The sequence below is a fragment of the Parasteatoda tepidariorum genome, chromosome 4 (assembly GCF_982258835.1).
Source record: "Parasteatoda tepidariorum strain Cologne lab strain chromosome 4, Ptep-v5.0, whole genome shotgun sequence".
In the NCBI taxonomy this organism is placed as follows: domain Eukaryota; kingdom Metazoa; phylum Arthropoda; class Arachnida; order Araneae; family Theridiidae; genus Parasteatoda; species Parasteatoda tepidariorum.
Window position 1 is genome coordinate 94,772,724 of NC_141758.1, and position 27,574 is coordinate 94,800,297.

Sequence of the window (27,574 nt, forward strand, 5' to 3'; positions counted from 1 at the left end):
TAATTAATTTCTATAAATATCATTGTAAGGAATTTAGTAATGAAAAAAATAATCAAATAAACGTTATGTTATATTTTCATGGAATTTTTTGTGAGTAACACAGATTCTGTATTTGTGAGCAAAGAAAGGTTGAAAGTTGATAATAATATATTTATTCGGTAAAACTGCTAACTGCTTTATAACTGATATCGTAATTTAATTAATAATAATAATAATAATATATATATATCATTAATTAAATTAAATAATTGTGTTAATAGTTCTCGCTGAACTGAATAATGCGTAACATTCTATTCTTCAACATCAAGGAACTCAAGAATTAATGACTTCATCAATAACATTTTGTTATCAGAATTTTCTTTAAACATTTATCTAGAAAGTGCACAATTCCATTATCGTTTCACGCAATAGTTTTTGAGTTATAAGACATTTAGACATAAGACAAGAACGCTCTGCTTAAATTTCCTGAAACAGCGGTGATGGTTGCATTAACTTTCTTTTAATACAAAGAGGAAGCTTTGATTCTTTTGAAAACATTTTGATTTAGAATTACTCAATTCCATACTTTGACATTAATATCATTGATTAGCCAATTATAATCAAATACAGATCAATCTTACTTTGAATTAAATTAATTATACCTGAAAGATTTTTGTGAACATTTTTTATCCCTTTAAAAATATCTTACTTTTTACTCCATAACTTAAACTAAAATCATTTGGATGTGCATTCGAGTTGCAAGTCAACCTGTTGTTTTCGTTTAAAAAGAAAAAAATGTTTCTTTAAAAAAAATTGTAACTGTCGTGAACTTTTAAAATTTTGTCAGATTTTTAAAATTTTTAGCACCTTGTCATGTTTCTAAACCAAATAGAAGACATGAAACATGTTCAATTCACGGTTTCGTTCTGGAACTTGTCATAGTGTCAAAAAAGTTCCTGCTCACAGTGTACACTACAGTTACAACAAAAGATTAAAAAAAGGATATTTTTGAATAAAAAAATCATACAAAAAAGTAAAGATATCGCAGTTCATAGTAATAATGACAAAATATAAAAAATTAAAAAGTGTTTTTAATATGGATATATTTACAAATGATGTCACTAGAAAAAATACAGCAGTTTGCTTAAAACAGAATAATTGAACCAAAAAGTTAAAAGTTTGCAGTTTACAGTTATCAATCACAGTTACAGTTAGTATCACAAAATATTTTTGAAAAAATGTATTTTATATACAAATATTTACAAATGATATTAATAGAAAAAATACAGCAATTTACTTAAAACAGAAAAAATTATACCAAAAAGGAAAGATTTTTCAGGTCACAGTAGCAATCACAAAACATTAAAAATTAAAAATACAGCAATATGCAAATATTTACAAATGATATCAATAGAAGAAAATACAGCAATTCACTTAAAACAGCATATAACTTCAGAACATTACAATTACAATTCTCTTTCATAACTCAAGAAATCATTCAAAATATACAGATAAAAAACTGAATCACTTTCCTAAATTTTTAATAACTAATTTAAATGAATTTTAATAACTAATTTAATGAACTAAATTTTAAAACAAAAAATTAATATTAGTGATCCATTCATTCAAATCTACTTACAGTGAATTAATAAGCCAACATGTAACACTCAAGTCTTAATTATCCTTATTTCGACTCACACGAACATGACTGTATACCGTTCGTAATTAAAAACTAAAAATTTAAGCGTAGCAGTAAGACTCATGTCCAAATTGTAGATTTGTGCAAATATAACACACCTTTTTAAAACTACCTTTCTGTTCAACTATGTGATATTCAGGCTGATGTGATGTTTCAAAAAAAGGCCATTTTCTGGTGTGTAACTCTTCCTGGCTAATGCCCTGGGCTGATAGAAATGCCATATCTATACCTTGAGTCGGGATATTGAACTTTCGACATTCATTAGTTGCAGTATTTTTTTGTGATACAGCTTCTGCAGCTTTATCTTCCTTAATTTTATTCAACATCAAAGCCATGCAAGTTCTTGCATCTTCGATGCAATCATGCCCACCAATATCATTTTGCACCACAAGCTTTAGTTTTTCGTAAGCTAGATCTCTAAGCTTTGGCTTAGAGCCATCACTCCTTGCAAAAACAACAGACGTATCCACAATTTTTGTGTGAGTCAGTCTTAGACATCGGAGGTCTCCTTCAAGTCCATGTCCGATTAATATGCATTCGCTGTGAAGCAGATTACCTAGGACACTTTGCACATCACGAAGAGTTGTTGTTACTCCAAGTAAATCTTCGGCCTTTATGCCACTAAATTTGGTGCAATAATCAAGGATTTCATTTTCAGGTTGTACGAAGGACTCGTAAATTGTGAAGCCTTCTTCATTAACTAAACCGACTTTTGCAACTTCCAATCCTTTTATAGTGTAAACCATCTCGCAATCTAATCCGTAGACTCCACGAAGCTGGTGTGCAAGGCGCTTTTCACCAGTTCTTTTGATCTCCGGTTTGAGCAGTGGATCTCCACAAATGTGTAACGGATACACTTTGCATCCAATAAGAGAAGCGTGTCTTTTACAGCACTTGAAGATAGATGGATGGGCAGAAAATTTAATTACTTTATCTGGATGGTAGTAACATTTTTCGTTCACCGTGTATTTTCCCTCTGGTGTGACCTCAAATCTTTTTCGGCACCTGTAGCATTTCCTAACAACTGTTCCATGTTCGGAAATCGTGGCTCCCTTAGTCAGCTCGTGGGTGAGTTTGTTGAAATACTTCGAGTCCATTAGATATTTACCGAGATAGGTATATACCTTCCCCTTCGGCAGATTCAAGTCTCGAAACTCCTTGAGAGTTGATGTTGCTACGCTTCGACCTAAAAGATTCAAAAATGAAAATTTCATTAATAAATCATGGCTATTCAGAACAACAGAATAATTCGGTACAATAGAAAAAAAATCTAACAAATAGAAGTACTTTGTAGGTAAGGAAATTAAATTATGTTTAAAAGAAAAATTGAAAACTATGTTAGTAGCGTTGACACCAGTACAATATGTGCCACTTAAATAAAGCCAGATTATTCTCGTGCTATAGTTTAACGTAAAGGAAACCAACGTGAAACCAATATGTTTACTAAGAAAGTGGATATTCTTTTACATATATACAAGGAGCATTCAGTCCTTACTCTACCTGGATAGGAAACAAAGATATAAAAAAAATTCTGCCATCAGGGTCTGGATATTGAGCAATACCCGTGGATACAATGCATCAATATTATGCCGAGTTCGATGATGGTAGCCCTCAATTCTGTCCCAGACTGAAACTACCTTTTTTGGTATACAACACCCTACTGAGGATAGCCCCCACCCCAAAGTTTTCTTGTGGATTGCACTTAAGTAAAAGAATAAGTATGTCATTGATCACAAGCAACCTGTTGTACAATACCCACCACTCAGAAAATGTTACGCCATAAATTAAAAAATTTTTCTTGCTGGAAAATTTCGGCTAAAAACATCAATTCTCTAACAAATGGCAGTGACAGGGTTTTTAGCATTTTTTTGATAATTAATAGCCTCTAGACAGTATGAGGGAGAGTCCATCTTTCTGTATAATGGAGAAGAATGAATGAAGTCGAACCTGAGAAATCGAATTTTTCACATTTAAAATTCAATTTATCAAGAATTATTTGACCAATTTTGTACAAATTTTGTTTTATAATATATTAAATAACTTTCTTTAAAGCGGTGTAAGAATTTTTAAGTCCTTAAAATTCAAATTTATATATAATTAATAAAAATTATTTTTTACATGGAATTATCTTTGTATAAACGAATTTTATATTTGCTTGCAAAAGATTACAATTCGCTTTAAAAGGCCTCTATGGTGAAAAACGCAAAAAATAAAATCCAAATCCGCCGAAGGAAAGGTATGTTCATTCAAGGAAAGTGTACGATTTTGTACCTGCCGTTTTCGTAACTTAATTGCTGATTTCGTAGCTTATAATATTGTTTGCATAAATAATTTAACATTTTTAAATTACCCAACTAAACCATTAAGTTTGAATCCCAGTACATGAAAATTTGATCATTAAATCAAAAGTTATTACGATTGAGTTTTCTGCGTATTGTTTTTATAGGTATATACTAAAAGAATTCTACCTTTTTGCTCTTCTGACATTGCTATCTAGAAAATAATGCATTGCATCTTATGCACTTCTTACTCTGTTTTGTCTGAGACCAATCACGGTTTTATAGGAAATTGCTAGGGATTGCTGTTTAAATTTTATTGTAAGAAGTCATTATTATTAAAAGAAGTTACTATTAATATCATGAAAATTATAATAATAGGAAAAATCTTTTCAGTAAACGCCATTATATAAACCGAGGAAATCGCATTCCATCCCATTAGTTCATCAATTTAAAAATTCTACATAAAGGGCACAAAATTAATCAATAAATAAAAATAAAAACCGGAAAACGTTGAATACCTGTGATTTCACATCAGAGACTCAGTCTTAATGTTTTGAGAGTCTCGCTTTAAATATGTTATTTAATTAGTGTAGACGATAATTTAAATTACGCAGTCAGACGCGTTCTTTCTCTGAATAAAAATGCCTTTTTTTTTCTCTCGGCGGATTGGATTTTTGTTAACCACAATCTGGTAAATATGGTCTCAATCGCTTAGGCAGGAGAACGTTAAAAAGTTTGGCCCTTTAATATTATTTTTACAAATTTTCAGAAAAGTAGTTTATATGTAGTGCATCTTAGAAACATAGTAGCTATTACATGCATGATGTTTTTTAGAATCTCGAAAATTGTGCACCTTTTCACGTAACTTACGTTCGAAGCTTTCCTTATCAACCAAATCAGTTTCCGTCAGCATAAACAACACTGAATTTACACTGTGAAAAAAAAATTAAAGGGGGAAAAAACTTATAATGACTTTAAATCTAAAGATTGTATTTTCACGTACTAGGAATCAACTTTTGTAATTCTAGGACAAAAATGGATATTCTCTGAAAAAATATACCTTTTTTCTTAAGCGGATTTTGAATATTGACCTTCAAAATATGGAGGAAGGAAGTCATATGGAGAAAGGTCAAAATATGGAGGTTCCTCAATCTGGAAAATACGGTCCCTTTAGTTGAAGTAGTGTAGTTGAAAAGTAAGCCTCTTAATTGTACTATTTTCTTTTTGCGTAACTCAAAGAATTCAACTTTTCATTTTTCAACAACTATTTGACTGATTCCCTTCAATTTTTGGATTTACTCATTTAAAATTGCATTGAATAACTTAAATAATAAAAAATATCAAATAATTATAAAAAATAATTTTTGAGGATAATTATTTTTGAATAAAAAAAAAAGATTTATAGCTGATTGCGAAAAATGTATGATATTCTTCATTGGATACGAAAATATAGCGAAATGCGCCAACATTAAGTTCGATATCAAGGAGCCCAAACTTTTAGCCACTATTGAAACTATTTTTTCCAGATACCGGCTTCGAAAGTCAAGATTCCTAATCTGTCGGGGGGAAAATATATTCCTTAAAAAGTTCGTTATTGGGTCTAATATAAAAAAAAAAACACAACTACTTCCACTTAGTAGGAATAACATTTACCATGACGCAATGCTAAATTCTATGCCACTATCCACATAAATGCCACTATCCACATAAATCAATTATTGATCAAAAATCGAATATCAATTACTTTTCTTTATAATGCAATAAAATCTGGCGAGCAGCTATTTAAACGATCAAACACTTCGTCTGTTTATTTGTGGCTTGAAGTTAGGCTCGCAGAAAATGCCGTTCATGGGTTAAATTTAGTAGGAATAACACAACCTGTGACGTAGGCTATAGTATACCCAATTGCGTCTGATGTCACAGTTTAAAATATCGTCTGCATATATTAATTAGCTTTTTGAGATTATATCCTTGAACTCTAAAGATTAAGAATTTAGTACATGAAAACTAATCATGAAATCAAAAGATGAAAGAGAAGTTAACTTTTTAGTATACTGTCAAGTTTAGAAATTCTAAAAACAAACAAGTATAAATTTTCTGTTCTTAGGAATAGCATTCTACATAATTTTATTATTATATAAAATTTTTGAGGAAAAAAAAATCGCTGAAGTTCAAACAGTTCTCAATTTTTCCCCCACCTAATCAACGAAGCCTTTATATAATTAAAGTAAAATTCATTAATTAAACAATAAAAAGCGTCAAGATCATTATTTAAAGCCAAAAGGACAAAGCAAAACGTAATAATTTTTAAACAAATTGAAATTTTGAGAAAAAAAAATCTCCCGCAATTTCATAAATGAAAATGGTTCATTTAGAATGTTGAATTTCAAGCACTTATGTGAGATTTAGAGTGGGGGCCCCACGCAGTATTTTTGCGCAGCAACAGTAGGAAAATAAAAAAAAAACATTTACAGCAGCGAAATTGTAACAGCGGTGGCAGTGTCGTTCATTAACATTGTCGCTTTAACACGTTTTAACATTGTCATTTCAAACATTCAGAGAAATGAAATTTCCTAAAATAATAGTAATAAAAAAAAGATATTTTGAAATTTTAAATTCCTCGAATTCAACCATAAGCAAAACTATGACAATTAAATTTTATTCTTAAGTTTTATATTCATTTAACTATCGCAGTGAAAGAGAATTATAACATTTACACTTACTTTCTTTATACTCCGCCATGATTCAGTTCTAACTTCTATCTCCTTTAATTTCAAAGACAGAATTTCTGCAAAAAAAAAAAAATAAATAAATAAACACAGAATAAGATACAAAGCAAATTTTAAATATATTGCATCCATCAGTAAATAGTAAAAAATGCATCAAGAATCGGGAATTTACATGAAATTATTAATACAAGAAAAAGAGAACGAACACGAATTAACTACAAATATTAAATTATTATTACTATGCATCTATGAATTATTACTGAAATAAATCGATTACAATGCATGTAATTACTATTGCAACACACCTAGACTCAATATTGAATCTATGTGTGCAGCTTATATTAGCCGGAGTTAAATTCAAGGAGTTGACCATATACATATATACACACACAGGGGGTAGACAAAATAATAGAAACACTTCTATATTAATAAATTTTTCAATATTCCTCAAGAACTACTTAAAAAAAATTTTTATGACCTCCAAAGTGTTTAGATTATGTAATTTCTCATACTTATCAATGAAGTTACATGCTTTAAGAGGTTTAAGGAACCGACAATAAATTACAAAAGGAAAATAGTGTTTTTGAACACCCCATTTCAAAAAAATGTAGAAATAAATCTGTAACTTGTAGCAATTATATTGATTATTGTATGCAATAATTCCGTGAGTCTGGCTTAAATATTTATGGAGATATGGGCATAAAATAATTTTTCGTCTAACTTTTTTTGTTGGTGCTAATTATGAAAGTATTTAATAAAATTAAACAAAATTTTTAAAGCAATTTAAAATTAGTTTGAAAACCATTGCCTCAAATTAATATCTGTAAAATTTTAATAAAAATTCGTTTAAAATTGCACAAGATTTGAGCAATTAAAGTAGTTCTTTAATAGTGCTGGGAAAGAAGTGAAATTTCCCCCCCTTAATTTTGAAGAGAATCACATCTGGCAACAAATAAAGAAAGTCCGATTTGAATATCCTAAAAATTTGAAAAGTTTCAGGCAATTTTCTAAGCAGTATTAGTACTTAAAAAAAAAAACTCAAAGTGATGAGCAGTTTTCTACAATTCTCCAATTATTATTTTGTATCATAATAACGAGTACGATAAATAAATAAACGTACGATAAATAAACAAACGATAAATAAATAACGAGTTATAATGCCCTACAATAAATGTTCATACACTGAAATATGTTTTTATAAAGAAAGAAAACAGGAGAAAGAAAAAATATTTTTATGATGAGGATTTTTATCAATGCCGGTGTCAGTTTTAATAAATCTTATTTAGCATAAAATGATCCTTGTGGGAAACCCCATATCATTTTGAGCTTCTTTTAAAAAGTACAAAAATTACTTAGAAATTTTTTTAATTTCCAAGATATTAATATCGGATTTTTTTATTAATTACCAAATTGTCTTCAAAATTAAGAAGAAATTTTTTTTTCCCGCTGATGCGCAATGTAAAGAAATTACTTTAATTACTCATATCTTGTGCGATTTTGAACGACTTTTTTCTCAAATTTTAAAGCAAAAATTTCGTAATTAATTTTGAAGTTCTCTTGAAATTTTGTTTAATTTCATTGAATATTTTTAAAACTATATAATAAATAACAAGAAAATGGATGTGAGCAAGGTAATAATATTATACTGGATCTTTTAAATAAGTTTATAATTAATAAGGTCGATATTTATTTATACAAATTTAATGATCTTTAGCAAATTAACATTTATTTAATAAAGGGAGAGAGAGAAACATGATTTTTAAACATTACTACATATTCTTATAATTCTATTCATTTAATTAAAAATGACATTTAAATAGATGGTTTTAGAAACATTAGAATTCCGAGTAATTAGCTTATTTATATTAAAATTAAAATTATTTTTTATAACATAAATAAAAAAGAAGATATTTTCTTCTTTTTTTAGGACCCAAATTCAAAAAAATAAAATTAATATTATCATGATTACGAAGCAAGATTAATTAATTCCTCGGGTAAACATTATTAAACATAATTGTGTAATCTTGAAAATTAAAGATAATTAGATCATCAAAAAACCTAACAACAAATTTAATATTAAGAGTGTAATTTTTTTCATAATAGTGCAAAAATAAATTAGCTAACAAGGGAAACTAGGGAAGTGTGACTCGCCAATTTTGAAATAAACTAGTGGGATGTATGCCTTATGAGGAATAATTTTAGGGGTCAAGATTCGTTTCGGCCCATATAAGGTCCTGTGAGAGATAAAAAATAATTCAATATATAGAAAAATCGGTATTTTATTACTTCAATGCAGACTATTAGTTATTGTAATTGTCTCATACTCCAATTAATTTTGTGGTATTTTCACGTACTATATTATGCATACTTATTGTCAAAATTGATTTCGAAAATTTTATATATCTGTAGTTTTTCAGAAAAATCTGCTAGGTTAATTTAAAAAAAAAAATTTACATCAAATTTTTTTAATTTTTCTTCCAAAAAACTTTCTAAATTAATCGGAGTATGTAATTGCAAATCAATTAATTATTAATAATTAATTAGCAATTAATTAATAGTTAATTAATTTTCTGATTAACTTATTATTTAGAAAATTAATTAATTATTCAATTAATTACAAATTAATTGGATTATGAGACAATTACAATAACTAATAGTCTGCATTGAAGTAATAAAATACCGATTTTTCTATATGTTGAATTATTTTTTATCTCTCACAGGACCTTCTATGGGCCAAAACGAATGTTAATTAATTTATTAATTAGCAAATTAATTAATTATCCAATTAATTACAAATTAATTAGAGTATGAGACAATTACAATAACTAATAGTCTGCATTGAAGTAATAAAATACCGATTTTTCTATCCATTGAATTATTTTTTATTTCTCACAGGACCTACTATGGGCCGAAACGATTGTTGCCCCCTAAAATTATTCCTCATAAGGCATACATCCCACTAGTTTATTTCAAAATTGGCGAGTCACACTTCCCTAGTTTCCCTTGTAAGAGAGATGAAGAATTAGAACCTTGCGTTATTCCATCAATTTTAATAAAAATATCTTTCCTACTGTAACATAATTCTATTGTGCATAATTATTGTTCATAATTATTCCATTGTGCAAAATTATTGTTAGCTTTGTCTATGGGGGTAATTACACATTTTTTTAAGTAGTTGCTTAATTGATTGATCAATACTAGAAAAATTTGTTGAATCGTTACTGTTATTGAATTTCCCTTATTATTGAAAACAAAGTTTTTAAAGTAATAATAATGAGCCCATTTACATTCTGTTTACATACCTAAAGGTAAAGAGAATCTATTTTGATATCGTTAAACAAAAATTAGTGTGATCATTGAAAAAGTATTTTAGAATTTTATTAATTTATATATGGTAAATGGGTCTAAATTTTGTACCTCTTATCATTAAATCCCCAAGTTTTAAGTTTCCTATAATATTTAAATTATCAGTAATAATATGTTAAGTATCAGTAATAATGCTAATTTTAATTTTTAACCTCTTATATAAAGCAAAAAAAATTTTTAATGACAATATTATTCTTTTAATTTATAAGCTTAAAATTTTGATTATTTTTTAACTCTTTATTTAAAAGTTCAACGTAGAATTTTTACAGAAGTTTACATAATTATTGTTATCTTTGTCTATGGGGGTAATGAAAATTTTTTTTTGCAATTACTTAATTGATTGATCAATTTTAGAAAAATTTGCTGAATTATTATTGTTAATTAAATTTTCCTTATTATTGTTAATTAAATTTTCCTTATTATTGTAAACAAAGTTTTCAAAGCCCATTATTCTGTTAACATAAAGGTATAGAGAATCTATTTTGATATCTTTAAAAAAATATTGAAAAAGTATTTTAGAATTTCATTAATTTATCTATGGTAAATGGGTTTAAATTTTGTGTTAATTTCCCAAGTATTAAGTTGTAATTAAATTTAGTTGCAAGTTTTCTATAATAATTAAATTAATAGTAATAATATGTTCAGGATGTTTATCAACAAGTTTAAAAAATTTTTTTCTCCTCACAGTGACAACCATAATCGGGTAGATTAATTTTCCCTAAATTTTTGCAAATATCATTATAATTAAAAATAGTTATATCAATAGATTATATTATATTTACAGCTTTTGAATTAAGTTAAAATCTTTTAATGGTAACATATCTCTTAAATTTCCAAAAATATCATAAATTTAATCGAAAATAACGATTTGAAAGTCAATAACAAAATATAATTTACTCATTTTAGCTTTTACAAAATTGTGACAAAAAATTTTGAAGTGTAAATCAATAAAAGAAAGGATAATAATAAGATCTTGAAGCCTATATATATCATTATTCTTAAAGGAGAAAACAAAATCTTTTATTAGTTTAATATTAGAATGTTTTTTAAAATATTTTTCCATATTAGATTTAATTTGTTAGATTTAATACTTCCTGATCCCCCGTTTACCTCGATTTGTCCGCTTATCTTTAGTGGGGAAGAAATGATTAAGTTGAGGAGTTATTAAAGTTAAACTGTGTATAATGTAGGGTATCATTTAGTGCATACAGCGAAATTGTTTTGTATAAAAGCATGCAATAAATTTCATTTTGTAGTCTTAAATCAAAATATCTCTCTATTTCTAAAATATTAATTTTAATTATGTTAAAATTATGTTCTCTAAAATGATTTAGTTCTAGGTTATAGATAATTTTATCACTGTTTATATCTAAACGGTGTCAATTAATTCAAATATTAAGATACTGACTGGTTTGTCCAACACATTTCATATTACAAAAAATACAGGTCAACATATAAATAACAGTTTTAATTTTACAAAGAAATCTGGAGCTACCGTTATTATGAATTATATGTTTTTTGTCAATATTAGGGTAAGTTTTACATCTTTTATCACCACACGCTTTTTAAGACGGAAAAATTTCGGGTAACACAATACAAAAAGAAAAAGGAGTTTAACGAAGAAAAAAAAGGAAAGTAATAAGAAGTTTCATTTAGTGCGCGTGAAGTACACGTACATAGAACCTATAAAATAAGTTAAAATATAAAGAAAACAAGGAAAATATTTTTTAAAGAGATAAAAAAAAATTGCTGGTAAACAAATTAAAATTTAATATATGTATATTAAATGTATCCGCATTTTGTGACACTTGAACGCTGTGTGACGTTTTATAGACTCACGAAATTTCTGAAGAGAAAGGTTTAATTCATATGCATACCAATGATGAAATAGATTTACTAAAAAGGCAAATAAATTCTGTTTAACGACTGTGGCAGAATTTATTCATTCAATTAGCTACTCTAAGCACTAATATCAGATAATTTTTTAAACAAACTGTCGAAGCACTTAGAAAAAATAAGTAAATTATAATCCTGATTACTAATGTCAAAATACATCTGAACAATTTATTCGAAATTTCATTTAAATTGTGTAAACGTAAATTTTCTTTTTTTATGCTTTTATAGAAATTATTATTAACGTGTTTATATTACACTAGATAAGATACATCTGAAACTAACTGGATATTAAATTCTAAACCCCTATTTTCCTATTAGCTAATAATTTTCACTAGTTCAACGCATAAGTACTTTTATAATAAAAAGAAAATATAACCAGAAGTTCTCATGAAGTAAACATGGCTTTAGAAGAAAATAAAAAGATCATATAATAGCTATAAATAAAAAAATTTAGAGAACTAGTGGTGGAGCATGTTGACCAATTAACCTAGCAGAAAAATATAATTCATAGGATAATCAGAGGTTCTCATGAAATAAACAAGGCTTTTAAAAAAAAAGAAGAAAAAAAAAAAAAAGATCATGTAATAGCTATAAATAAAAAATTTAGGGAAATAGTGGCGGAAGATGGTGTCTAACTAACCTAACAGAAGAATAGAATTCATAGGTTAAAATAACTAATTTAATAAGCAAGATATATTATTTATGATTATCAAATTTATACTTTGAATGAATAAACTATTACTTCAAAATGTAATAAGTGATTACAGAATAAATTATGGACTTTTAAAGTAGTTAGAGCGTAAATCTGTAAGACTATCTCACCTTACATTACATAAAATTAATTGGTTTCATAAGAAGAGTAAATACAAATCAACTTAGATTTAAAAAAAAAAAAGAAAAGAGCTCTGGTTAAAACAGGAAAACACGTGGAAAATTTTGAAAAAGCAAACAAACAATAAAATAGCAACGCCGTACACTTAATTAAATAAAATATAAATACGAACATTAGGAAAAGAAAAACTCACCCCAATCTAAAATAAAATATCTTCTTATAATGACTTCTTTAATTAAAATGTACGTAAAAACTAATCCAAATGAGGACACAACACTTAGAAAACTTCACAATTAAATAACTGAAAGACCTTAAGAGAAGTGAATCTTTAAAAAGAACTCCAACGAATCAATTACCATTGGCTAAGAATTGACACTAGGTGGGGGGGGGCATAACCATTATTATTAGCTACACAATAACTTAGTCATTGGAAGCAAGTTATACTGATAAGAAGAATTTTCCAATCAAGTACATCCCCAACCCGTGTGGTCTAGAATGTTAACTTATATCCCCCCCCAAAAAAAATAGCATCGTTACATCAATTTTTCATTTTAAATATGTTGTTAAATCATTTTTTTTTATAAATAATTTTGCCTAAAATTTGTCAGCCATAGTAATTTGTTTTGATTTGCTAGGTGTGTGTCTAATTCAGTGTCAAAAACAGAGTGAAAAAGTTGCATTTTTAAATTGGTATTCATTTTTTTTTTCTAAATCGTACAAATATAATTTTTAACATATTCTTACATTTGACATATTATTTTATATACTTATTCTGGATGGTTACATTAAAATTTTCTGATCATCAATGAATATGTTAGCATGTTTAACATAGCAAGAAAGAGAGTATAAAAACGTATTGTGCATTATATGTATTAGCTATATATATTATACTACATAGATTAAAAAATCTAAGAAGTTTAAAAAAAACATGGTCTTAAACTGATTTGCCTTGTTAACAAAAGAAGTAAGGAAATTTTGCTTGTTATCAACATAAAATAAACAAAGTTATACCAGTATTTATCAGTAAATTATTTATTTAACTCAGAGCCGGATTATACCTTTCGTAGGCCCTAGGCACAGAGCCGTATTATACCTTTCGTAGGCCCGAGGCATAGCGGTTTTTGGGCCCTCCCCACCTTTCCCCACTCCTCCCCTCTTTTCAAAATATATGCTAAAATTTTCTTGCATATTTTTTTTTTACATTTTTATTAATATGGATTTTAATGTACAAATTTGTTTATCGAACTTTATCTGCAATACCGACATACTGCCGATATTGCAGTTGATATCGATAATACCATTATGATTAGTTCGATCGATAACTATGTAAACAATTCACGTCAAATATACAACAACAAACCAGCAAAAAAAAAACAGCGAAATTGATAGTGAGATTAATTACCAGAAATATTTATACTGCAAATAGCTTCATAGTTTTCATGATACTACTATGATAACTAAGTGAAGGAAATTAACATTGTCAAAAGTAAATCTTTTGAAATTATTTATAAATAAATTTGCAAGGTAGGTTAAATGTTTACTAATAGTAAAAAAATGATTTAATACTATTCTAATAAAATGCGTAGTTTGGAATTCGACAGCATAATACAAGATTTCGTTGAATCCAAAAATCGCAAAAAAAGTAATACATTAGATCATAAGATTCTGCAAAATAATTTATTACCGAAAAATATTATATTTTTATTTGCATCTTCATAATTTTGTGCAAAATACACTTGTTGTTTTTAAAGCTAAATTATTTTTGTTAACAAATTTTTTTCTCCCAAGTTTTTCGTAGGCCCTAGGCACGTGCCTAGTGTGCCTATAGGTTAATCCGGCCCTGATTTAACTCTTTACCTTCGATTTCGATTACAGAGATATTTAATATGCACTTGATGAAATTATCTTCAATTAATCAACTTATTATTTTAATCTCTTTTTTTGTCAAATTTTTATTAAAATGAAAAATAACAAGTGTAATTGTCCTTTTCAGGGTAATAATCATATTCTCAATTAAAAACTTAAAACTAAAAGTGATGTTTTTTTACTGAAAAGTAATCGCGTGGTATTACTTTATTTTGTAACATTTTATAATGCTCACAATGAGTAACCATTTTACAATCATCAAACGTAAAGCAAGGTATTGGTTTTTAATAAGTTATATTTACTTTAATAATGCATTTTATGTAAAATTCTATCTACTCAACGCATGCAACTAAAATAATTATTATAAAATAATTAGTTGCAATTGTAGCATATAAGATTGTAGCAATTGTATCAATTAATAAAGAATAATTGTAATTCAAGTTTTCAACGCATACAAAATATAGCATCTGAGTGTCAGGACAGAGCTAGAATGAAAATAAAGACAAAAAAAAAAAAAAAAAAAAAAAAAAAGACAAACTAAAAAATTAGTTTTTTTTCTAATAAAGTTTTCTTTCATGCCTTTATTCAGTTTTTATTGAAACAAGCTCGCCATACTTATATTTCTATTTTGGTCAGAGAAGGATTAATTAGTCGACAACGTTTGCTGTAAGGTTCCCTGTAATCTGGGATTACATTCTAAGAATCGGAACCTGAATCTATAGCATCAAATCCTCGTTTATGGAAAAACATTTCTGGATTCTTTAACTGAATTGTTTTTAATTCTGATATATGAATCTGCTTTTCTTCAAGAAACGAAAACGTAATTGTGGGGGTCCGTATCAAATAAGGGGCAGCAGAACGTCCTGGTGAACAAAATAATAAAAATATTGTTTAGGGGCCGTTCAAATATTAATAAGCACCTGAAACGGGGAGGGGGTTGAGAATTGCTTATTTCTGCTTAAAAGAGGAAAGGAGGGATTGAGCAATGCTTAGGTACGAAATTAAAATCCTTTTATTTTCAATATACATTTAAAATACAGAAAACAAGTAACAAAAGAAATTACAGCTGGATTATTTTCATATTCGGATGGGAAGAAAGTGGAAAACGTCCAGAATTTTGATTAAACTAAACTCAGTGGTGCGACAGCCCATAGAGGGCCATCTCAGTTTTCTTGACCTTGAGCTCTGGGGTGCAAGAGCAGATGTATGGGCTGGGTGGTCATCTGAACACTGAACCCCCAGTGTCCTATTGTAGTCCCCAAGCATGCTTGGTACTCATTTTATTAACTCACTAACTCACTGAAGGGATAAAAGGTTGTGTTGACCCTGCCCAGTAATGTTCCAGCTATAATCCTCAATCAATCTTCAACTTTCAAAATCAGTGTTGGGGTGAGGAAGCCTGGAGAGGGTTGCTAGAGGAGTATCCCTTATCATTCCAGCAGAGTTTTTTTTTTTTTTAAATTGCAAGATATTTTTTTATTTACAAGCTATTTTCTTAATATTTCAAAAAGTTATTCTTGATTCATGTAAAAATTATTTAATTTCAGACAGTTTATCAAAAATGAAATAAAATAACTCTATATTTATCACTTAGTGTAAACGGTGTTTCGAAACTCATAAATGTCTCTTAATTATAACTTAATTTGGTTAATAATTTTAGTTTGTAGTTATTTAATTAAATTTATGTTATGCTCTGAATTTTAAGTTATTAATTATTTATTATATTACTAATTTCTTATCAACATTGCGTAATGATTTTTAAAGAAATTTTTTTAAAGTGTGTGACTGGTATTATTTATAATATCATTTCAACTCAATTTTGTTTCACAGTATTAAACGATTTAGTGCTAGTTTTGAACTCTAAGCTTATATTTTGATTTGCTATAATTATAAATGTCTAATTAAAAATTTAATAAAATATTTGTGTTTAATATTCTTATGATTTTTAACTAATAAGCTCTCAATGGTTTTAATGCTAGTTTACATTTTTAGTTTAATTTATGAGCATTTTAATTTTTCATTTTAATTTACGATAACAAATCATTTTAATTTACGATACTCAAATTATACCAGTTGGCATTAGTAAGTGTAACGTTAGATCTCTCATAAATTTTTTAAATTAAATTTTTTTTTAAAGTTATATTCTTTAAAACCTTTAAACGTTATTTTTGATTTGAATAAAAATTAATAATTTTGGAAAATGTTTAATAATTTTACCAAATAATTCTATGCTTATCACTCTTATGCTATTTATAAAACCATATTTTTTTTTCATTATTTTATTATAACTTAATGATTTTAATGTTAATTTCCTTTAATTTTAGTTATTTCGTTTAATTTACGTGCAATATAATTTTTCTTAATTATAGTGATTTTTATCAACATTTTATACATAAATTTAGGGGAATTTTCAGTTTTTTTACTATTAAAGGTTTTCATTATCGTTTCAAGTTATTTTTTATCAATACAGTCTTAAAAGGATAACCCTAGAGCCTCTTTAACTGATCATAAACTTAACCATCATTAGTAACAGGTGCTCCTTATGTTCGTTTGAGGGGGAAAATCTTGAGCCGATTTACTGCCCGGTCCGAGGATCAAACCAAGCAGCTGTGGATCGAGATTGCACTACTACCACCGGGAGTCTAAGAGTTTTGACTACAGAAAGAAAATAAAAAAGATTTCTAAAGAATATTCTACTCAAGATTTTATAAATTGAATGAAAACGAAAATCGTTTTGTGTTAAGTTATACATCGTTTGCTTAAATTTAATCATGGACTTAATTCCTTTTAATAAAATTATGGTTAAAGCGAAAACCGAAGGGGAGATGGACAGTAAGAAAGCCTAAGCGAAGCTTCCGTAGCCTTTATGTCTGCTGCTTAAAATTCTAGTTTTATAATCAATGGGGGGAAAGCTGAATTCATGGCAGTGACTAGTAAAATGCAAGACTCGCGACCATTGAAAATAAAAGATTACGCTCTCGAAAATGTGTAACAGTTAACAGTTCTGAATAATAAAATGACTTCGAAATGCAAATCAACTGTCGAATTAATGTGGGTAATACCTGAATATTACTCTGTTTTGAGAGGGCAGTTCGAACCGAAATATTTAGTAAGGAAAGAAAGTTATGCTATGTAACGTCCGTCAATATATGGAAGAGAGTGCAGGACAATGAACAAATCAGAAGAAAATCCTCAGAAGAAAATCCATTGCTTCTTTGATCAAAACAGAATTTGCCGTGAAGAGTTTTTTTCCAGCTCTGTAGGTGTCCTTTAAGAAAGGGAATTAAGCGAATTATATATTTTTGTATTTTACCAGAAAATCTATGTAGTATTGTCCTTTTGGAAGCAATTTATAGTATTCAGATTCACTAATTAGACAAATTTGTGATTTAGTCATTTAGATGGAAATAAAAAGTTGATCCAAAATTTTCAAAATAAATTATATTAGTATTGAATGATAATAATAATAAAGAATGTATTTATTTTTATACAACATTTAGGTCTCCTGCATGTGACGAATTTATACCTATATATTGCTTAAATGTGTCCTGATGCTTTCTCTTTTAGTATAAATGAATTAGTGTTTTACAATGCAAAAATATCTAGAAAAAAGAACTATGTTTATAGAATGTCAAACAAACTTTCCTGAATCTCTTAAAAAATCGAACATTTTTGGGAGATCAGTAGTCTTTGGGAGATCAGTAGGCCTAAGTTGATCCAAAATTATCAAAATAAATGACATCAGTTTTGAATGATAATAATAAAAAAGAGTGTATTTATTTTTGTACAACATTTAGGTCTCCTGCATGTGACGAATTTACACCTATATATTCTTTAAATGTGTCCTGTTGCTTTCTCTTTTAGTATAAATGAATTAGTGTTTTACAATACAAAAATATCTAGAAAAAAGAACTATGTTTATAGAATGTCAAACAAACTTTCCTGAATCTCTTTAAAAATCGAACATTTTTGGGAGATCAGTAGTCTTCGGGAGATCAGTAGGCCTAAGTTGATCCAAAATTATCAAAATAAATGACATCAGTTTTGAATGATAATAATAAAAAAGAGTGTATTTATTTTTGTACAACATTTAGGTCTCCTGCATGTGACGAATTTACACCTATATATTCTTTAAATGTGTCCTGTTGCTTTCTCTTTTAGTATAAATGAATTAGTGTTTTACAATACAAAAATATCTAGAAAAAAGAACTATGTTTATAGAATGTCAAACAAACTTTCCTGAATCTCTTTAAAAATCGAACATTTTTGGGAGATCAGTAGTCTTTGGGAGATCAGTAGGCCTAAGTTGATCCGAAATTATCAAAATAAATGACATCAGCTTTGAATGATAATAATAAAAAAGAGTGTATTTATTTTTGTACAACATTTAGGTCTCCTGCATGTGACGAATTTACACCTATATATTGTTTAAATGTGTCCTGTTGCTTTCTCTTTTAGTATAAATGAATTAGTGTTTTACAATACAAATATATCTAGAAAAAAGAACTATGTTTGTAGAATGTCAAACAAACTTTCCTGAATCTCTTAAAAAATCGAACATTTTTGGGAGATCAGTAGGCTTTGGGAGATCAGTAGGCCTAAGTTGATCCAAAATTATCAAAATAAATGACATCAGTATTGAATGATAATAATAAAAAAGAATGTATTTATTTTTATACAACATTTAGGTCTCCTGCATGTGACGAATTTATACCTATATATTGTTTAAATGTGTCCTGTTGCTTTCTCTTTTAGTATAAATGAATTAGTGTTTTACAATACAAAAATATCTAGAAAAAAGAACTATGTTTATAGAATGTCAAACAAACTTCCCTGAATCTCTTTTAAAATTGAACGTTTTTGGAAAGTCAGTAGACCTCCCGCTTGGATCCTATCTAATGAAAAAAAAATGAATGTTTCAATAATAAGAACTTTGATTGTCATAGGTGTTGTTATCATTGGTCATGGTATTATTCTTTTGAATCAGAATGACATTTGATTATTTTCAGAGATTGCCACCACAAAAATACAAATCGAAGAAAGGTATGACTGTATTTTAGGATAGGTATCACAAGAATAGGACACAAATGTACAGAAATCCCAGAATTGTATGATAGATGTGACATAGAAGTCATTATATGCTGACTCAATAACAATTCATATCAATACTTAAAAAGAAGAATATAATATTAATTCAAAACTAAACCTTTGGGAGTTGTGAATAGTGACAAACAAAGGCTAGGTTGTGATGATGAATGTATTCCTTTGCATCTTTGGGTGTTTTTTTTTTTTTAAAGGATACTTATTTTGGAAATTATTTCATTTTTTAGATTTTTTTTCTTTAAATTTTGAAAGTTGTTTTACATTTTAAAAGAATTCGTTAGTGAATTAAGATTTTTCTATGTAAATTAGTCAAACGAGTGTATCCTCAGACTTTCAATAATAAGTGTTAATGTTGAACAGAATTTTTCAAGATATACGAATTGCTTTTGGCCAATTTCAATTTTAAGAATATTAAAAAATAGATATAAAATTTGGTAACAAAATGTAATTCTAATGTTCGTGGAAATTATAATTAAAACTTTATTAATTCCTATTTATTCTTATTGGATATTTATTTGTATATTTAATTTAATTATTACCACATTTTTTCTTAAATTTATAAGAGCAAATTTCGACTTAAATTATTTTTTTTTAAAAAAAGCTAATATAAAACACATTTTATAAAATTCTGAAGTATTTGTTTCAGCAACAGTTTTGCTTTATTTAAGGGCATTTTTAGATCATCATTGTCTTATCCCTGGTGATAAGTTATAGTTCCGACTCATTATTGGAACAGAAGAACCCGAAATGATATAATTTATGTATTCCGTTCGCTTCTGTAAAAATTAATTGTACGTAAGTATTTAGTTATTATGTATATTGCAAATTTATAAGAACAAGTTTCGATTTATAATTTTTTCTTTAAAAAAGCTAATATAAAACATGTTTTATAAAATTTTAAAGGACATTTCTTTAATTTTTAAGTCTCTTTTGATGAATTTTCTTTTTTTCTTGCGTCCGATACAATACTCTTAGAAGCCCATCTCATGTTGATATAAAATGGATTACTTATAGAAGCAATGAAAACATGCCAGGTAGTGGTCTTCAGTGAATGGTTGAGTCTCTCTATCCTATAAAGTGATATCCTATCTATAAATTTGTTATCCTATCTATTTTTCTCATAAATCTATCACCATTGAGCTATTAGTATTTAATTTTTTGAAATTTTCCTTGTGTTTATGTTATTACTTTTAAAAGAATATTTATACATCCAAATCAATGCAAATAAAGACTTAAGTACGTTTTAACCATTTACCTGTCAATGTTCCAATAATGGAACATTGATTTTGAGTTTCAATTAAATGAGAAAACAAAGTTGAAATTAATATTTTCTTTTACCTAGATTTGAAATTTCCATTCTGAAGTATTTTGTACTTTTAGTTAGATTCTATGTCATTATTTATTATTTTTTTATGGCTTTTAAAACTGCGATATAATTTGTTATTTTTTCTCCTGTTTGTAATAAAATTAACCGAAAATTTTATTTTTATAAGACACGGGCTTTTAAAAGGATAATACAACAAACAGTTCGGCATGAAGTTCAAAATTTCATCCTGAAATGTTAAAGTTAAAATATTAGTTGAAAATCAACTGGCATTTTATGAGCGTTTAGATTTTATTTGAGTCACACAGTTATGTTGTGTGCAGTTCATTCAAATGGTATTATGACACTTGTTCAAGAATAACAATGAAGTTGAAATCCAAAAAGGGGGATTCTTTTGAATTTGCAGGTGGCAAATAATAGACAGTAGTGGGAGAGGTTACTGTAATTCTTAGAAAGTAATGTAAGGTACGTATTCATTCATAATCAATATTTTTCTCTTTTGTTGAAACTCTAACTAGTGAAAAGTAAATTCTTTCTGATAAGGAGATAGCTTACAGGGAGTGTTTTATTTTTTTCTAGTGTTATTTCACTATGTTGGAGTCGAAATGTAACATTAAAGGGTTTTTCAATGTGTTTCCAACAATATGGTATTGAATAAATTCTTGCTATTGATAATTTTTTCCACCTGATTCTTGTGGCTTACATTATTTCCAAGATACATTTGCTGTTACTGAATGAAATAATGGAAACTTTTTTTTATTCGTCTCATTTACAAATTTTGCTTGCACACAGCACAAGCAGTATTAGTAAGTGAGACGATACAAAAAGCTTTCTTCGAAGCTGTTTCTAATTCAAGTGCAGAAAATGCATATATTTTGAAGGAGCAAGATATTTAAATGATTTGGAAAACATAGGGAAAAATATTTTACAGAAATTAATTCCACTTTATGTCTGTGAAGTATTGGATATCGATTTCAAAATTATTATAGGACGATAAGAAATAAAAGAAACAAATTCCATGATCAAGAGCAGGTAAGGAAAAAAAATTAATGCCCTATTATAAAATCAAACAAGAAAAGAATGTTTGATGAGCCAAAACAAATGGTAAAGCTCGAAACAATTTGCAAAATGTCAAAATGGATCGACCAAAATTCCTTACAAAAAATATATATACACTCTATAAAAAAAAGTCGACGCACCAGGAAGGAATTATCCGATTGAAACGAAAATTGGTGGATAGGAAGACACTGTACAGAATAGTAAATGATTACAATTTCAGAACAATTGAATAATTTATTGCAGAGTTACAGTAACAAGTTCAATAAGATGTTGATCCGTCTCTAGCCTGGATACAAGCTGCCACACGGCGTGGCATAAACCAATAAAGCTCCCGGTTGGTCTCTTGCGGTATTTCCTGCCAAATTCGATCGGCAATTCAATTGTCGAACGAGGTCATCAACATTCCGTGCCAGATGCAATCGCCTTCCCATCATATCCCAGACATGCTCGATGGGAGAGAGATCTGGTGATCTGGCAGGCCAAGGAAGAAATTGACAAGCTTGCAGACAGTTCATAGCAACACGTGCCGTATGTGGTCTGGCATTGTCCTGCTGAAAAACCAGCCCAGGGCGCTGCAAAAGGAACAGTAGCAAAACAGGTCTTAGGATGTCGTCGACGTACCGTTGTGCAGTAAGTGTACCTCTAATGACGACCAAAGGGGTCCGGCTGTCAAAGGAAATGGCACCCCAGACCATAATGCCTTGTTGAGGGTCGGTTTGGCGTGCAATAGTGAAGTCAAGATTCCCCCTCTGCCCTGTGCGTCTCCAAACACGTCTTCGATGATCGTCAGGACACAGTTGGAAGCGGGATTCGTCGCTAAAGACTATATGTCCCCAGTCGGCATTATTCCAGCCATATCTGTTCAAAACATTAATGCATACGAAATTTCAAAGCAATCGGATGATTGCTTCTTGGTGTCTCGATTTTTTTGTTATAGAGTGTATGCATAGTGTTCATAGAATAGTTTTTATTTATTTATTTATTTAATTAAAAGAAAATTGCAGAGAATTTCGTTATATCTATATAAAAACTACGATTTTGTATAAAATTTTGCGAAAACTCAGTGATAAATGAAGAGTTAAGTGGAAGAACCGGTTAAGTGATATTTCTAAAAAAATTGAGATTTCTTGGGAGAAGTTCTAATTTCATTCTAATTTAAACTTAAACTATCATTCATTTATATTGCTAAATATATTACTCCTGAAGATACTCAATGGCAGAACCAGGGAAGTAGCATTATTTGGGTATTCTTTTGATGGAAGAACAGGCTAAGTGACTTAGTTACAAGTAGTCAACAACCCAAGATAATCACTTGCTGTGCATCGAACGCTAAATCGCGGGGAGACAATGAAAAACCTGAAACATAAGCTTCCAGACATTAACGAGGAATTTATTTTGTTACAAATCAATAATTTCTAAAAAAAGAAGAAAAACTCCTAAATAGCTTCAGAATATATTATTTTGTTTGTTTCTGGTTTAGATTAGCTGACAGAATTGGAGACCTTGGTAGTGAATTTAAACTAAGTCATATTGAAATATCATTTTGTGCTTATGCAACTTTTTCTGTTACAAGTTCAATACTCGTTCTTCTTATGGAATGGAATAGAACTAAATTTTCAATAAATCGGAAAAATAAATTATATGATCAATATTGCGCAATCATACACAAAATTGAAAGAAATATGAGGACTCAATTAATTTAATTTTAAAAAATACTATTTTCTTTATTTATTGTTATTTCTTGCTCATTTTGATGCCTTTAAGTTATTAGATTAAGCAAAGCATGTTTTAGATATTCAAAAATTTCAATTAATGCGGAATTTTTAAATCTGTTATTACTCTAGTTGAAACAATGCCCTACACCACATCTGTCAAAAATATTTTGTGTTAATCCTTTGCATTTTTTACATTTGCATCAAATTCTTTTGCCAATTGGGCCAGTCTCAGATTTTATCTGGTCGCACCGACTATGGTGGAATATGCTGAGCCGGACCTTTATATTTTTTTACTGAACTTTGATATTTATTTTTCTGTTAGTTTTAGACATGCTGTTCAGTTTGCAAAAAGTTTCTGCACCTTCAAAAAGGAAATCTGCAGAATTTAACAACTTTTCAGCTGTTAGATTCTGCAGATTTCCTTATTTCAGTTGTTACCTCTCGACAAGCACGCATTTGTTTAGTTCAGCAAGCATTCAACATTATTAAACTTAAAAATAATTGAGCACATAAATTTTTTGCCATCTTTTGCTTCTTAATAATATTTTTTGTCAACCAATTATGTTATTTATCAAGTCTACGATACTCACATCCCGGTTGATGAAGGGTCGGTTAATTTTAATGTGCCTTTCCTCCGTTTTATTATGCACATAGATCATTAACATTGGTTCTTCATTTGCAAATTATGATGCTAATTTACCAATTTTATTGCTTTTCCTCAACATTGTTGAAATATCTATCCCATCAAATGATACATAATATTAGAAAGATAATCCATATTCCAGAGTTGGAAAGGTTTTGGACAGAATGGATTAATCCACGGTTTAAACCATTCTGTTCAAAACCCTTTTATTAAAATTATGTCATAATTTGGAAGAAAAAAAATTTTTGTGAAAAATAAAAGGTTAATTGTTGAACAAGAAACAAAATGAAAACTAATTTTTTTATTTAAAGAGTTTATTATTATTTTTGATATTGCATTATTTATTCTTATGCCGAAGCATAATTTATCAGTATTAAAAGCATATTTATTTATATTTAAAGGATAAGGTACAGTGATCCCTCGTTTTTCGCGGTTAATGGGGACCAGCCGCGAAAGCTGAAAAACAAGGAAGTAGGAATTTTCGTATATGCTGGTACATGAACGTTTTAAATATGTAAACAGTATTTATACTTTACACATTTAAGACAAAAATTACAACAGTATACGTATTTACTTAAACAGTGCTAATTATTAAGGTTAATTGCAAAACCTTATACAGTAATAAACATCAATCCACATTGCTTTCTGAGAGAAGCAAAGAATCTTGTGTTGGTGGCGGAGGAGAGGCTCTCACTTGACTCATAGAAATTTTAGGAATATATATGTGAGCCCGTGGTATATGTACTCTGAGTCAACTCATCTCTTTGTTTGGCATGCAGGGATCCTTCTCTCTCGCGTATCATGAAACAACGCTCCTTTCCGCAATGTGACATGGTTGTACTTTTTCATTTTTTGATGAATATTTTGGAAATACCCGCAGAGAACCGAAGCCACAAAACATGAAGCATGAAGTGGCGAGGGGACACTGTATTCACTTGTGGAGCTTTAAAACTTATAAATATTTTCCTATTATATTATTTTCTTCAATAAGTTAAAACAAATTGTGTAAAAAGTATCAAATGTTTACTGATATTTGTAATTGTTATGTGTACAATGGTTACACCTATAGAATTTTTATCTTTTCCCGAAGTCTAAAGATTGTCAAAATTAGTTAAACCTATTGGTATCCGGGGATCTGTGTAAGCAAATATCTGGCATTATTTCTACACGTTGACTCGATAACTCAAATAAAATTTATCAGCGCTCACTATTTATATCTTATTCAATAATTATTGTTATTTATGATATCATATTCAATAATTATAGACATCAATATTGATCTTGATAATATATTTCATATGTATCATTATTGTTAACCATTGGGAGATGTCATAATTAGTTACACCTATTTGTATTATTGGTATTCGATGATCTGTGTAAGCAAATATCTGGCATTGTTCATACATGTTGACGAACTTTGCTTCATGTTCCCTTTAACTGATAAGTTTTGTCCATGCTTAACCCATTTTTTTGACTTTTTATAATGAAGTGATGCAAAAAGTAGCCTTATGATAAAAGTGGTGTAATGTATGCGTTCAAACTAAGGGGATATTTCATATTGTTACTTAATATCATTCTAATTTCTACCAATTCTAGTTCCGGATGTGTAATTCATTAATAAATTATATTGTGTGAGAGTCTTTTAATTATTCTGGAGAAATAATAATTTTGAATCAATTGTCTTATTACAATGTATGCTTTAGTAAAAAGATATTGTCCAATAAGTATGATGTTGAGCACTGGCCAGTTAAGAAATATATTAGATTTTGTATGATAACAAAAAGTTATTGATTAAAGAGCACTAAAATATTGCTATTTTCACTTCTTTACACTCAAGTGTTATTGCAGATTATGGAGTTATAAATTCTACGGTGTATTTTATGCTTCAATGTATTGAATTTTGTGTATAATAAAATTATTTATACGAAACAGAACTTTGGCTATTGAAACTGATATAATTGTGATTGGATTGTTCTAGTCATTGGTAGTAACTCTTGAGTTAATCGATGTATCTTAAAATATATTTATATATATGTATTTAATTTAAATTTTAGCAAAAAGAGATAAAATAAATATAAAGAAAAAGACTAGATAATTTTGATTCTCATCAGCATTTTAATAAATAATTTTTATTGCATTTTACTGCAGGGTAAAATTTTGTTGACAGTATACATTTAATTTTTGGTTTGATGAATACGAATTTGTAAGATATGCTGACATTTTTTGTACTCGAAATTCCTTTACTTTTTTTGCAACGAAACTTGATACAATTATTTTTCAAAAGGAAAATAATCCAGGATAATAATTGTTTGATGAAAATAATAAAAATAAAGTATTAAACAATATTAGGCATTTATTAGATTTATATGTAGATCCTGATGCATACTGTCTTTAAAAACACTATATTATAAATGTGAAGAATTTAACTTATTTTTCATTCACTTGCAATTCTCAAAAATTTTCTTATTTTGTTTACATTAAATAATTTGTCATATTTTTATGCTGATGTAACTAATAGATGGCAGCACCATTTAAGTCGTAGTACTTTTAGTGCAAATTTAGAATACTTGAAGATTTATTTCCTTTTAAATAATTATTAAGTATCTCTTCAGTAATAAATAAATGGCTACATCTGTGAATTGTTTTTCCACATTTAAATGCAAAAAGATTTTCACTATTCTGTGTGACTGGAGAAAAAAATACTAAAAAATTTAAGAACTAAAAGGTTTATTGCTTAAAAAATAATAAAAAAAAAAGCTCCTTTCAAACCTTAATTATTTTTGCATGAATTCTTTCATTATATAAGCCTCACTGGTACATTTCGGTTTTGTGAGGAATTTGCTTAAAATGTATAATAATATAATGTAAAACATTTTTCTACTCAAAAGTTTTCAAAAATCTATATCTTTCAAGATGCAATGTCATTGGTATATTAATTCCAATACAGAAATCACGATATATGTCGTAGTTGAATTCGAAAACTGAATTTTTTGCAAACTGTCGGCATCATTTGTTAGGCTTCTTGCATGGCCGGATTAACCTATAGGCACACTAGGCACGTGCCTAGGGCCTACGAAATTCAGG

General features: G+C 28.3%; 1 protein-coding gene across 1 annotated transcript; it reads right to left on the bottom strand.

Moving 5' to 3' along the window:
- Positions 1-1,272: 1,272 nt before the first annotated feature.
- Positions 1,273-6,746, bottom strand: LOC147812046 (RNA exonuclease 1 homolog). The gene is made up of 2 exons (XM_087161727.1): positions 6,681-6,746; positions 1,273-2,864 (listed from the first exon to the last, which is right to left on the bottom strand). Exons 1-2 carry the CDS (start codon positions 6,697-6,699, stop codon positions 1,720-1,722), a joined length of 1,164 nt encoding a protein of 387 aa, XP_087017853.1. The 5' UTR covers positions 6,700-6,746; the 3' UTR covers positions 1,273-1,719.
- Positions 6,747-27,574: the final 20,828 nt, after the last annotated feature.